This window comes from Camelina sativa, chromosome 4 (genome assembly GCF_030686135.1).
Source record: "Camelina sativa cultivar CO46 ecotype springtype chromosome 4, ASM3068613v1".
Lineage (NCBI taxonomy): Eukaryota > Viridiplantae > Streptophyta > Magnoliopsida > Brassicales > Brassicaceae > Camelina > Camelina sativa.
This window is the reverse complement of record NC_141883.1, coordinates 31,810,775-31,823,322: the sequence shown is the minus strand read 5'-3', so window position 1 is coordinate 31,823,322 and position 12,548 is coordinate 31,810,775. Positions and strand designations below refer to the sequence as shown.

The 12,548-nt window shown below is 39.4% G+C and overlaps 3 protein-coding genes and 2 pseudogenes across 13 annotated transcripts; 3 read left to right on the top strand and 2 right to left on the bottom strand.

Moving 5' to 3' along the window:
* Positions 1–39: 39 nt before the first annotated feature.
* LOC104783111 (cytochrome P450 704C1) lies at positions 40–2,183 on the bottom strand. Of its 2 annotated transcripts, none has more exons than XM_010508203.2 (5): positions 1,608–2,183; positions 1,260–1,544; positions 826–1,164; positions 534–734; positions 40–439 (listed from the first exon to the last, which is right to left on the bottom strand). In XM_010508203.2, exons 1-5 carry the CDS (start codon positions 2,127–2,129, stop codon positions 251–253), a joined length of 1,536 nt encoding a protein of 511 aa, XP_010506505.2. In that variant the 5' UTR covers positions 2,130–2,183; the 3' UTR covers positions 40–250. The 2 variants fall into 2 exon arrangements, with proteins under 2 accessions (XP_010506505.2, XP_010506506.2); XM_010508204.2 differs by having other exon boundaries at positions 583–734; positions 1,608–2,179.
* Positions 2,184–2,327: 144 nt separating this feature from the next.
* LOC104783110 (uncharacterized) lies at positions 2,328–5,434 on the top strand. Of its 8 annotated transcripts, none has more exons than XM_010508201.3 (13): positions 2,328–2,521; positions 2,618–2,930; positions 3,026–3,105; positions 3,236–3,258; positions 3,428–3,668; positions 3,753–3,848; positions 3,920–4,035; positions 4,126–4,206; positions 4,388–4,511; positions 4,641–4,690; positions 4,778–4,904; positions 4,989–5,086; positions 5,192–5,434. In XM_010508201.3, exons 2-13 carry the CDS (start codon positions 2,620–2,622, stop codon positions 5,306–5,308), a joined length of 1,464 nt encoding a protein of 487 aa, XP_010506503.1. In that variant the 5' UTR covers positions 2,328–2,521; positions 2,618–2,619; the 3' UTR covers positions 5,309–5,434. The 8 variants fall into 8 exon arrangements, with proteins under 8 accessions (XP_010506503.1, XP_010506504.1, XP_087367380.1 ...); XM_010508202.3 differs by having other exon boundaries at positions 2,352–2,521; positions 3,026–3,117; positions 4,989–5,095; XM_087511254.1 differs by having other exon boundaries at positions 2,386–2,521; positions 4,989–5,095.
* An 18-nt stretch (positions 5,435–5,452) lies between these two features.
* LOC104783109 (serine/threonine-protein kinase Aurora-3) lies at positions 5,453–7,115 on the top strand. The gene is made up of 6 exons (XM_010508199.3): positions 5,453–5,774; positions 5,854–6,102; positions 6,188–6,283; positions 6,371–6,585; positions 6,693–6,765; positions 6,878–7,115. Exons 1-6 carry the CDS (start codon positions 5,646–5,648, stop codon positions 7,031–7,033), a joined length of 918 nt encoding a protein of 305 aa, XP_010506501.1. The 5' UTR covers positions 5,453–5,645; the 3' UTR covers positions 7,034–7,115.
* LOC104783108 (growth-regulating factor 9-like) lies at positions 6,983–9,228 on the bottom strand (annotated as a pseudogene). Its single transcript, XR_015597389.1, has 5 exons — positions 9,094–9,228; positions 8,753–8,975; positions 7,886–8,377; positions 7,613–7,801; positions 6,983–7,524 (listed from the first exon to the last, which is right to left on the bottom strand). The product of XR_015597389.1 is annotated as a growth-regulating factor 9-like (transcript).
* A 999-nt stretch (positions 9,229–10,227) lies between these two features.
* LOC104783107 (fasciclin-like arabinogalactan protein 8 pseudogene) lies at positions 10,228–12,112 on the top strand (annotated as a pseudogene). The gene has a single exon (XR_015597388.1). The product of XR_015597388.1 is annotated as a fasciclin-like arabinogalactan protein 8 pseudogene (transcript).
* The last annotated feature ends 436 nt before the right edge of the window (positions 12,113–12,548 follow it).

Sequence of the window (12,548 nt, the reverse complement as noted above, 5' to 3'; positions counted from 1 at the left end):
GATGTTTGCTCATGTAACAATAACAAAAATCATACTATATGAATTAGGGCCTCAACTTTCTTTAGTAGCACGTAACCAAATATTACAAAAGGCAAAACAGTATAGATACGAAAGAGTTTGTTTTAACTGAGTATACTACAATACAGTATAGATATAACAGTTTGCTTTAACTGAGTATACTACAATACAGACTATACAGTATAGATACGAAGAGTTTATCCGAGGTGTTCTTGCAAGTGTTCTGGTAGGTTCAAGTACTTGTCCTTGGGATTGCGCATAGATGGAGTCCTCCTTCGACATGAAGTGTAAGCATTCTCTTGTAACACACATTGCTCTTCTCATCAGCCATTTTGAAGCGAAAGAAGTGCAGAAGAGCCATTGATACTATCTTCATTTGCCGGTATGCGAAATCTTTGCCAAGACAGATTCTTGGACCAGCCTACATACACAGTAATTAGTAAAGAAAGAAAACACACACCTCAGGCATTAGAAAATAATGGCCACATAGTTTGTCAGAAAGAGCGTGTACAAACATGAAAGCTTATGAATTTGAATGGTGATTCGGGTTGGAACACGCCGTACTTAAGCCATCTCTCTGGCTTGAATTCCTCAGCATCTTGACCCCAAATGTAAGTCATCCTTCCCATTGCATAGGCTATGTAGTAGACATTATCCCCTTTCCTCACTCTATATCCATCTGGAAGAACGTCATCAATTTCTGCACACCTCATGTCCTTTGCGGAAGGACCAAAGATAGATTAAGATAATATTAAAATGATCAGTCACAGAAGAATCTTTCATTTTTGAAGGACCTTTTTATATTACCACAGGCACAGGAGGGTAAAGCCTCAAGGTCTCAGACAAGGCTGCATGGAGATACTGCATCTGATCAAGAGCCTCTTCGGTTATACTTTCAATGAAACCATCTACATCGGTTGTTTTCTCGTGAGTTGATGTCACGTCTCTTATTTCTCGTACGATATTCTCCTGAACAAGTGGGTTTTTGCAGAGCATGTACAGGAACCAAGAGAGTGATGCAGCGGTTGTGTCCTTACCAGCAATCATAAAATTCAAAATTATATCCCTCAGGTACTTGTCATTCATGTTCTCCGGATCTTTCTCACTCTCCACAAGAAATCTCGATAGTATGTCTTCTCTAACAGCCTAAAGGATCGACAAGCAAACCATTTTTTCAAAAGGTTTAAAAAATGGTAAATGCAATCTTTTAATTAAGAAGGTAATCTTAAGAGAGAACTTACAGTGTTCTGTTCCTTAGCAAGATCTTTCCTTTTAGTGGTAATTAGACTATAGACAAATTTATCTATAGTTGCAATGCTCTTCTTGAGCTTAGATTGTGATCCAATGTTAAGAAACCACTTCAGCTTCCAAAGCGGATCAATGAATCTGGAACTAGTTGCAACGTTACTTTCATCAAAAGCTTCCATAAACTCTTCCCCTTCTTTGCTAAACCCATCCAAACATTTTAACTCAACACCAAACCCAACTTTAAAGATGGCGTCCAGTGTAAATCTCATCAACATATCCTACAAAACAAACTCCGTGATAAATAATGAGTTTTGGTCTGATAACTTTGATTCGAAACTTACTTGAACATCAAAAGCTTTTCCAGAAAGAGCAAACTCCGTGACAAAGCCGACAAGCTTAGATGCATTCTTCCTAAAAACAGAGCAGCTAAAGTCTCTTAAAACCCTAGTGGAGAACTCAAAGCTCGCAAGCTTCCTCTGTTGTTTCCATTTATCACCATCAACAGCAAAGATACCATGCCCTAAAAGATCCGTCAGATTCTCTCTACTGCTGTGCCCTTTACTATACTTATCGAATCTTGTCTTGAGAATATGCTCCACGTTACGAGGATCTGCAGTTAATATCTCGCTCTGTCCTGGACTCAAGAACCTGTAAGTAGGCTTTTCCCTTGCGATCTCTGTCTCGTAATCATACAAATCGTCGCTGTGGAAGAGAAGATCGAAGACCGTGGCGTGTACAGGAGCATAGCTTTTGTCGTTTCTTGATTTTCCGGTAAAGATTCTGATCGTGAGATAGATAGCGAAAGACAAAACGACAAAGATCGTTGTTACTACTGTAATAACTACGCTCGTCAAAATCTCCATTTCCTTTTTTTTTTTCCTCTTCCAAGTTGTAGTGCTGTACTATGAAAAATGCTCTATATGAAACAAAAAAGGGACAAAACAAAAACGTATCCTCGGCTGTGTTCCTTCGCGTGACGCGTGTACTGTGCTGGATTCGATCGTTCAATCCTGGCGGCTCGTTTCTATTTGGGCTCCTTTGTTGGGCTCTTTTCTCTTTCAGAATAGAAAAGGCCTACAAAATAGGCCCATTCATTAAACATGTGCCAGAGCCCTCTTTCTTAGTTAGAGGGTTTTTAGGCTTTTACCGTGTCTCTTCTTCATCGTTTCCAGTTGGGGTTTCAATTCGAGTTCATCAATTTCAATTTTTGATTCGTTTCTTCTCGGACATGAATTCAATTTCCGAGCAAAACATGGTGAGTGTAATCAATTTCATCGTCGTATTGTTTTTTTATTTCTTTGATTAAACTCGCAAGGTGATGATCGATTTCGTTGTCGTTGTTTTGCTTCAGATATGAGTTTTCTCAGAGGTATAATTGATTCGTTCAGTTCGATACTCAACGAAGAAACTAAGCACGATCCTAACGTATCATCATCTTCGAGTTCGTCTGGCTCCATGAACGGTATCGATGGAGTTCCGGTTTCTAACGAAAGGGTTGCGTATAAGCTTAAAGGATACTTTGATTTGGGGAAAGAGGAGATCGCTAAAGGTGTTAGAGCAGAAGAGTGGGGTTTACATGATGATGCTCTTCTTCATTACAGAAACGCCCAGAGGATCATGAATGAAGCTAGTTCTACTCCTTCTCCTTCTTATATTAGTTTGAGGTAAGTTTGATTTACTTATATGTTAGGTTGAAAAAAAGAGTTCTTTTTATTTTATTTTAAATGTGATGAGTTTGATTGTTTTGTTGATATGGTAGTGAAAAGGAGAAGGTGAGATCGTACCGAGAGAAGATTTCTAAATGGCAGAATCAAGTATCTGAGAGATTGCAAGCTTTGGGTAAGCGTACAGGTGACAAAAGTTTGATTTTTGACCTTTTTACTACATATACATATGAAGGACAATTAAATTCACATTGATGATTGTTTGTTTTGCTTGCTTCTGGCATCAATGGTGTTTCATGTTTTAGGTGTTGGCATGTCTGAGAATAAGGTACTTATCTTGCTTCTTTCTTTTCCTTTTTGATCCTAAATGTGGAAGGGGACTATGATGTTGGTAGAATTTAAGTGGTATGTTTCTGTATTAGGATTGATTGCTTCACTGAATTTGTTAAGGCGTTAATGTTATGCTAAATCCCTCGTTTTGATCATTGATTATGTAGAAAACCGTAGCATCTCCCTCTTCAGCTTCAGTTTCCTCTACAGCGTCAAGGTATAGAAGAACTCCATCACAAAAGACTCCAGTTCCTAGAGGTGGCATTGCAACGGCAAGGAACACTAAAGATGCTGCTGCAAACCCAAAACCTGTGAAAGAATCTGGAAATGTCCACGATGATAAGTTAGTAGAGATGATAAACACAACAATAGTAGATAGAAGCCCATCTGTGCAGTGGGATGATGTCGGTGAGTAGCAGTGTTATGCACTTCTTCTTGTTTTTCCTTTTCGTGACAATATGTGGGAAACATACTTATGCTTAATTATTGCAGCTGGACTCGATGGAGCTAAACAAGCTTTGTTGGAGATGGTAATTTTGCCGGCAAAACGAAGAGATTTATTCACTGGTCTCCGGAGACCAGCGAGAGGTAAAGTTTGCAAGCTTGGTTTCTTCTTAATCTTCTCGAGTGCCATCCTTGGTAAAATTTCTTCATTTCAGGTCTGCTTCTCTTTGGGCCACCTGGCAATGGAAAAACAATGCTTGCCAAGGCAGTCGCTTCCGAGTCACAGGCAACGTTTTTCAATGTCTCAGCATCTTCTTTGACTTCAAAATGGGTGAGTGCTTCTGCCATTGTACTCTTAAGGCTTTTTTGAAATTACTTTGACAATCCAAACAGACTAACTGATTTTGCTGTATTGATTCAGGTGGGTGAGGCTGAAAAACTAGTTAAAGCGCTGTTTCAAGTTGCAATATCCAGGCAACCTTCTGTGATATTTATGGATGAAGTATGTACTTTTTCCCTTTTCTGTCGTACAAGTTAATTAGGCCGAGAACCTACTCTTTTTAACTGAGTTCTAGACAATACCATATAAGTTGTGTTTGACCGAAGTGCTTCCTGAATCATGATAGTTCATGATAAACCTGTTGTCACTTGAAGGTCTGAATATGTTTTACTCTGGTTCTCAGATAGATAGTATAATGTCTACAAGGTCGATCAGTGAGAATGAAGCAAGCAGAAGGTTGAAATCAGAATTTCTTATCCAGTTTGATGGTGTGACTTCTAATCCTGATGATTTGGTGATTGTCATTGGTATGAATCCTGCTAACCTAGTCTTTATCAAACCCAATCTCCACTCTGTGTGCATCTCTGAGTATCAGTTGGCATATATATTCTGTTTTTGCTTGCCCTAATCATTTACTTGGATGTAATGTTTTGCAGGAGCTACCAACAAGCCACAGGAGTTGGATGATGCAGTGCTTAGGAGATTGGTAAGAACATTATCTGTCACCATGATTTGCATATCTACCAATTGTTAAGGAAAGTATCTGATTATATGCATTTTATCACTTTGTTAGGTGAAGAGAATATATGTACCATTGCCAGATTCAAAAGTCAGAACACTACTATTTAAAATTAAGCTGAAGAGTCAGCCTCACTCTTTATCCGGTAGCGACATTGATAAAATTGTCAGAGAAACCGAAGGCAAGCTCTGTAGATTTAGTTATTTACCACTAGACGTATTACAGTTTCGAGTCAAGTAACTAATAAGCTTCCTTTATGTTACAGGATACTCAGGAAGCGATCTTCAAGCACTATGTGAAGAAGCTGCAATGATGCCAATCAGAGAACTCGGTGCAGATATTCTTACCATCCAAGCAAATAAAGTATGAAAGGTTTGCTTTTTAAATAAGTCTCTCATAATAAATCATCAGTTTTGAAGTTTCTTTTGAGTTTGAAAGGTTTGATCAATAAATGTGTAAATGTAACAGGTGAGACCGCTACGATATGATGATTTTCGGAAATCGATGGCAGTGATCAGACCCAGCTTGAGTAAAAGCAAATGGGAAGAGCTTGAACGTTGGAACTCAGAATTTGGTTCTAATTAATTTTTCTTCTTGGATTGTTTGTTTACTTTTGTAAATTTGAGGTATGGTTGTAAAGCTATAAGAAACAGAACAAAAACAAAAAAACAAAAACAATCAAATATGTTTTTTACTCTTAAAAGAAGAAAACTGATATTAAGATGGGTAACGTGAGAGTGCTGAGGGTAAAATCGTCATTTCGGAAAGCAGGTGAAGACTTTTACGAAACGGTCTCTGTAGTAAAGAGCAGAATTTTGAAATTCAAAATTAGTTTCTCCGCTCTTCCATCTCTTTCTCTCTCTCTGTTATCTTAAAGTCATCATTGCTCTTGCTCTCTCGCCGTCGTCTGAGTCGGAAAAAAATGAGTAAGAAATCTCCAGAATCTGACGCCGACGATAGTGAGAAGCCATGGACCCTGGCAGATTTCGAGATCGGGAGACCACTGGGAAAGGGTAAATTTGGCAGAGTCTATCTCGCTCGAGAAGTTAAGGTAACTCTCTCTCTCTCTCTCGTTTCCCTTCAATTTGAGCTTTCGGAAACCCTAATTGGTTGCGATTTGGGGATTATAGAGTAAGTTCATAGTGGCGCTGAAAGTGATATTCAAGGAGCAGATCGAGAAGTATAAAATTCATCATCAGCTTCGGAGGGAAATGGAGATTCAAACGAGTCTAAGCCACCCGAACATTCTTGGTCTTTACGGTTGGTTCCATGACGATGAGCGCATTTTCTTGATTCTCGAGTATGCGTATGCTGATGGTGGTGAGCTCTATGGCCTCCTCAAAAAGAATGGTCATCTCTCTGAAAACCAAGCCGCCACTGTGAGTCTCTCCCTCCTTTTGCCTTAAGATCTTGCAATGTTGGTTCTGCTTGCTTCTGATTTGCTTGTTTCTTAAACGATTTCAGTACATTGCAAGTCTTAGTCAGGCACTAGCCTATTGTCATGGAAAATGTGTCATTCACAGAGACATCAAACCTGAAAACTTGTTGCTCGATCATGAGGTACCTTTATGTGTGTATATTGGTTTTTTGCATTGAGAGAACTCAGGATTTTTCATCATTAGTAATGTCATTATAATACATACGCAGGGGAGATTGAAAATTGCTGACTTTGGGTGGTCAGTTCAGTCAAGTAACAAGAGGAAAACAATGTGTGGAACCTTAGACTACTTGGCACCTGAGATGGTCGAGAATAGAGATCATGATTATGCAGTAGATAATTGGAAGTTAGGTGTTTTGTGTTACGAGTTTCTCTATGGTCACCCTCCGTTTGAAGCCGAGAGTCAAAAGGATACATTCAAGAGGTAAGGAAGGAGACGACTAGACTTTTTTTTATCTTTGTTGTTGGAAATGACAGAGGAAACTTAAACCTCAGCTCCTGATGAAGTTGTCTAATTTAATTGGTATGCAGAATTCTCAAGATTGATCTGACTTTTCCTACTGCGCCAAATGTTTCAGCAGAAGCCAAAAATCTTATCAGTCAGGTACACGTACACCCAAAAGCTAAATCATTATACCAATAACGACTCTCTTGCTTGACTAGTTAGTTAGTGTATTAAGCATTAACATGTAGTTGTTTAAAATCTTTTTTTGCAGCTTCTTGTTAAGGATCCCTCGAAACGACTCTCCATTGATAAGATCATGCAACATCCGTGGATTGTCAAGAACGCAGATCCTAAAGGTGTGTGCCTCCCAATCTCAGGACAAAGTAGGCTTATATGTAATCGAAATGTTATGAGAAGAATGTCTTAAGTAGTTCAGAGAAAGTACATTCCACCATGTTTGTGTATTATCTCATTTCAGCATAATATAATCTAAGTAAAACTTGTGTCTCTGTGATTTGACTTCTTCTAACATCTAACACTGAAAGATCCATAGATAGACAAACTAAAAAACATTAGAATCTAACAATAGTTCTCCTCATTGTCTTCTTCACCCCTTAAAGCTATGTCAGTAATAGTGGTGTCGGTACTGCAACTACTAGTGGTCTTCTCATCAGAAACTCGGGACATTGGAATACCCATGTGCGATAGTAGTATCCACTGGATGCTTCTTCTTCTTCTTGACACCTCTATGCATGTGTTCATCGCAGTATTTCTGATCAGACAAAACATCTCTGCTGCATCTCCACCTCTTCCCATCTGTTCTTCGGCACCTTCCTGGTTCTTTGTCTGTTTCAACTCTTTGTAAACGAAACCCACCACGATCTGTTTCAACTCTTTGTAAACGAAGCTCACCACGATCTACAACGGAGAAACAAGATAGAAGACCAAAAATGGGTCATGAATATACATTGAAAATGATGGTAAGCCGAGGTTTCAAAGGTATTACCTTGAAGAACGGTGTCTTGAGAAAAGTGGATACTATGAAACAAGCCACCATTAACAACATTCATATTCTTCCATTCTCTGCTTCTTGCAATTATTTCATTCTTCCTGTTGCCTGAGAATTGTGCAGCTTGTAAGGAACTATCAGATACCTCGGGGAAGAACTTTTGAACAGAAGGTAAGCTCTCATCACCTAGTAATGAAACAATGGAACCTGGTCAAACAATGGAACAGTGAAGAAACGAGTTCTATAGATATTTTTCTGGTATCATAATACCTTGAAGGGGAACAACACTAACACACATACTCGACTTTTTTTTACTGATTAAGTCATCATAACTCATCTCCATGTTCCTTCTGCTCCTGTCACCGTGACTCACACTTTTTTCTGTGGACTCGGAGATCACTAAAGACGGACGAATGACATTATCACAGGCTCTGGGACTAGGCAGTGAAGCAATGGTAACTACCTGGGCATTACTAGAACCCGACATTGTCTCATGAAGAACACTCTCACTGTCGTTATTTATGTCCAAACCATAAGTGTTGTCGTGTTTTGTTAGTGAAGCAGACGACGAAGCAACCTTATAAGATGATTCCACAAGCTTTCTTGAACGTTTACGGCCTCTATGCATGTGCCGTTCACAGTACTTCTCATACAGAAGGACCCTGTTACTACACCGCCATTTCTTCCCATCAGTTCTCCTGCACCTTGTGGGTTCAGGTTCCACTGTGTGGATATGGTTCAATCCTTTATCACTACTCAACACTGCAACTCAATAACCACAAAATCAAATGCAGACAAGAATCAGTTCAACTGTTAAAACAGAGCAAAAGACTCTAATAAATTCAGAGGTAACTAAAGACTGTTGTGTATGTGAATCTTGTCAACTCCCCCAACTCAAAACCCAAGAACCAAAAGCACGTTTTAGGAAATTGAATAAACACAATGAAACCCATTAAGCATTTCCACAAGAATACCCCAAAAGATTACAACTGTTGAATTAGAACAAAAACCTCTCTAGATCCTAAGGTCCAAGACTTGGTATAGTAAGTGTATGTGAACAAGTCTTCTAAATTAAGTTATTTCTTCTCTGCTAGCTCAAAAATACTCCTGAAAAGACTAGAATTTCAAGTTACTTACGAGAAGAAGAGTGAGAGTTGTAGTTGGAGGATGAAGTCGAGAGAGCAAGACTGTTCCAAATAGACACCACTAGGTGATGAGGCACACGAAGACCAGCCTCTATGTATCTATACACCAAAGTTTGCATCTGAAACTCCACAAACTGGGCCGCCTTCATCCACGGCAATATCTTCCTCCTCCTCTCCTCTAACTCCTCATCCTGCTCCATTTTAGGGCTCTGCATCTTCAAACAACAAAAATTGGTCTTTTTTATTTCTAGGGAAGATAATTTTAATTCGAGAAAAAAAGGAGACAGCTTTTGAAACTAGCGACAAGGAGAAGCCAAAAAAAAAAAAACCCACCTCCCAAGAAGAAAAAAGCATGAACACAAACAAACCAAACCAGATACTAATAAAATCTCTCCTCTGTTCTTCACTGTTTTAACACAATGAGAGAGAGAGAAAGAGAGAAACAGAGGAAGAGGTGAGAGTGTGAAGAGATATAAAGGCAGTTGTCAGGTTTCTGACAAATGCGTCAGCGTCTTTCAGACTTTTTTGAATACTTTTCGGACATTAAAAAAAGTTGAGTTTCCCTCTCGATGCCACACAGACACACAGAGAGAGTGTGATAACTCACTCTCTGCCCAGCTGCTCCACTACATCTCCACGTTCATATTCCTCTATGATATGGGCCCATCTTATCATAAAAGGCCCATTATTACTCCTCCATTAAGTTGGGCTCTACTCTTTTTTTTTTTTTTTTTTTCTTTTAGTTATTCAAAACTTGTTGTTGGTTCTCTGATTGGCTTTAATTATAACATTCTGTCTCCCCTGTTGCCTTTACATCTTGGTCACATTTGTAATAACAATAATAAATCTATATTTTATCTTGGTCACAATGCAAAAAATACTTTATTTATAGTAGTATACCAAAAAAGAGTTTGATGTAATGGTTACAAGTATTAGTATCATATACCTCACTCACTAGTGGTTTCTCCAAATATTGTCCACACGTGGAAAGTAATGCTTTAACAGCTAAAAATGTTCGTATGATTGTGAGATGGAGTGATTCAATATTGGTCCTTACCGAGCTGTGGATAATCTATTTATATTTAAAACATGAACGTCGGCAGCCAAAAATAAATATTACAATAATTGTATTTTATTTTTATACAAATTAATTTGTAAAAATCATTCTGTATCACACGGAAAGTTAATGCGAAATCATGCATAATTAAATTCAGATATATTTCATAATAACAATACTAACACAAACCATTAAGAGTTTATACATATTCTTTTTTGTACGATACAAAAAGTCAGGTTCGAATCATCATTAATTAATAACTAAGATACACATTCTAGTACCCCAAGCCACTAATCCTCAACCACAAACAAATTTTTGTATTTGGAACACTTCGCATAACAAAAACGATAGCACGAGAAACGTTACTGACCATGCACACTATTTTAAACTCATCACAATCGATCGATAATAAATTAAGGTAGATTAACAAAAACAAGAATCTAAAAGAAGCCCAAATATCTCAATTGGAAAATTAAAGAACAAGACAATTAAATGGAATGGACTCTTTCTTCTTACAGCTATGTCCGAAAAAGAACACATGGCCCCAATCCAACCCAACTCTCACACACTCTCTTATAAACAACACACATTTCAAAAATTAAAAAAAAGGCAAAACTAACTCTAGTCATTATTCTAACCTAACTATGGTTAACATTTTAAACCAAGGTTAACAATGATCCTTCTCTTTCCTTTATTAAACTTCTCATCTCTCACTCTGTCTTCTCCACTTCCTCTGCCGCACACTTTCATTTAAAAAAAACTCATCATGGCGGCGTCACAGTCACGGACCTTCTCACTCCTCGCCTTCTTCACTTTCTCCATCCTCGCCTGCGCTTCAACCGTGAGTAGCCACAACATCACCCAAATCCTCACTGATTCTCCGGATTACTCTTCCTTCAACAGCTACCTTACTCAGACGAAGCTCGCCGACGAGATCAACAGCCGCACGACCATCACAGTCCTCGTCCTCAACAATGGCGCTATGTCTTCTCTCGCCGGAAAACATCCACTCTCCGTCATCAAAAGCGCTCTAAGCCTCCTCGTCCTCCTCGATTACTACGATCCTCTCAAACTCCACGGCCTCTCTAAAGGCACAACTCTCTCCACCACACTCTACCAAACCACCGGAAACGCTCCCGGAAACCTAGGATTCGTCAACATCACCGATCTCAAAGGAGGCAAAGTCGGATTCGGCTCCGCCGCTTCAGGCTCCAAACTCGATTCTTCTTACACCAAATCCGTCAAACAAATCCCTTACAACATCTCCATCCTCGAGATCGACGCTCCGATCATCGCTCCGGGAGTTTTAACCGCTCCTGCTCCTTCCGCCGCCGTGTCGAACATCACCGGATTACTCGAGAAAGCCGGCTGCAAAACCTTCGCGGGTTTGCTTGTTTCGAGCGGAGTTCTCAAGACTTACGAATCCGCCATTGATAAAGGCTTGACGGTTTTTGCACCGTCCGATGAAGCTTTTAAAGCTGAAGGTGTACCAGATCTGACGAAGCTCACACAAGCTGAGGTGGTCTCGCTCTTAGAGTACCACGCCCTCGCTGAGTACAAACCTAAAGGCTCACTCAAGACTAACAAAAACAACATCACCACATTGGCCACTAGCGGCGTCGGAAAATTCGATCTTACTACCTCAACCTCCGGCGACGAAGTTATTCTCCACACCGGCGTTGCTCCGTCGAGACTCGCCGACACTGTGCTCGACGCGACTCCCGTTGTGATATTCACCGTGGATAACGTTCTCCTCCCTGCTGAGCTATTCGGGAAATCTAAATCACTTTCTCCGGCACCGGCGCCTGCACCGGAAACAGCAGAGGCACCATCTCCGGCGGAAGGACCTTCACCAACCGCGGCTTCACCACCGGCACCTCCGACGGACGATGCACCGGATAGTGCTCCTTCAGACTCCCCGGCAGGTTCAGCAAAGAGTAAGTCGGCTAACGCGGCGGTTGGCGTAAGCTCACCGTCGTTGTTCACCTTATTGGTCACGTTCGCCGCCGTAACCGTCTCCGTGTCTCTGAGGTTTTGAAACCTTTTCGAATTCTCCGTAATTAATTACGCAGTCTGCCACTCCCTCCTTTTGTTTTTATTTTTTTTAATTTTCTTCTATTTTTGTGGTTCTGTGTTGTTGAGTTGGGATTAGTGAGTGAGTGAGGTTTTTTTACTTTTAATCTTTTTGTTAATCACATTTTGCATTATTGCTTTCAGTATTTGATCTGATTATATATCCTGTTGAGATCTTTGGCCCCCAAGTTATATTTAACTTGTTTTCCATTTTTGGATAAAGCTTTCATGTTATAATAATTTTTGTACCGACAAATAGTGCAGCAAACTACTAGAAGCTTTTAACCTATGGAGTTTAAAGTTTTATACTTTGAGATTAAAAACATCAAAATATTAAGGTTTAGAATTTTGATGTGTTCGTTCTCTCGTGAAGTGATTGATTCAAAAGATGCTCTAAAAAATGAGTTGGGCCCAAGTTCTTATTATAGAAATCAAACTTTTTGGTTTGTTTAGAAAGCAAAAGCAAATTGATACCTTCCTTATTATTTTTACCTTGGCCTGCTTAAACGCTGTGTACTGTTTTCCCGGGAAGCAACGAACAAAGCAACATTTCCACTTTTAGACTTTTTACTTGATTTAATTAATAAAACAATAAGAATATTCCAAATTAGTGGGTTACAGTAAACGATACCGTTTTAATCATGTACAAATCAATTAA

Bases quoted from the DNA above. Each gene is read 5' to 3' on its own strand.
- LOC104783109 (XM_010508199.3), top strand. From the start codon at position 5,646: ATGAGTAAGAAATCTCCAGAATCTGACGCCGACGATAGTGAGAAGCCA. The intron at 6,103-6,187 runs GTGAGTCTCTCC...AAACGATTTCAG, and splicing joins CTGAAAACCAAGCCGCCACT to TACATTGCAAGTCTTAGTCA. The intron at 6,586-6,692 runs GTAAGGAAGGAG...ATTGGTATGCAG, and splicing joins CAAAAGGATACATTCAAGAG to AATTCTCAAGATTGATCTGA.
- LOC104783111 (XM_010508203.2), bottom strand. From the start codon at position 2,129: ATGGAGATTTTGACGAGCGTAGTTATTACAGTAGTAACAACGATCTTT. The intron at 1,545-1,607 runs GTAAGTTTCGAA...TTTGTTTTGTAG, and splicing joins GAAAAGCTTTTGATGTTCAA to GATATGTTGATGAGATTTAC. The intron at 1,165-1,259 runs GTAAGTTCTCTC...TCGATCCTTTAG, and splicing joins TTGCTAAGGAACAGAACACT to GCTGTTAGAGAAGACATACT.
- LOC104783110 (XM_010508200.3), top strand. From the start codon at position 2,620: ATGAGTTTTCTCAGAGGTATAATTGATTCGTTCAGTTCGATACTCAAC. The intron at 3,118-3,235 runs GTGACAAAAGTT...TTCATGTTTTAG, and splicing joins AGCTTTGGGTAAGCGTACAG to GTGTTGGCATGTCTGAGAAT. The intron at 4,691-4,777 runs GTAAGAACATTA...TCACTTTGTTAG, and splicing joins ATGCAGTGCTTAGGAGATTG to GTGAAGAGAATATATGTACC.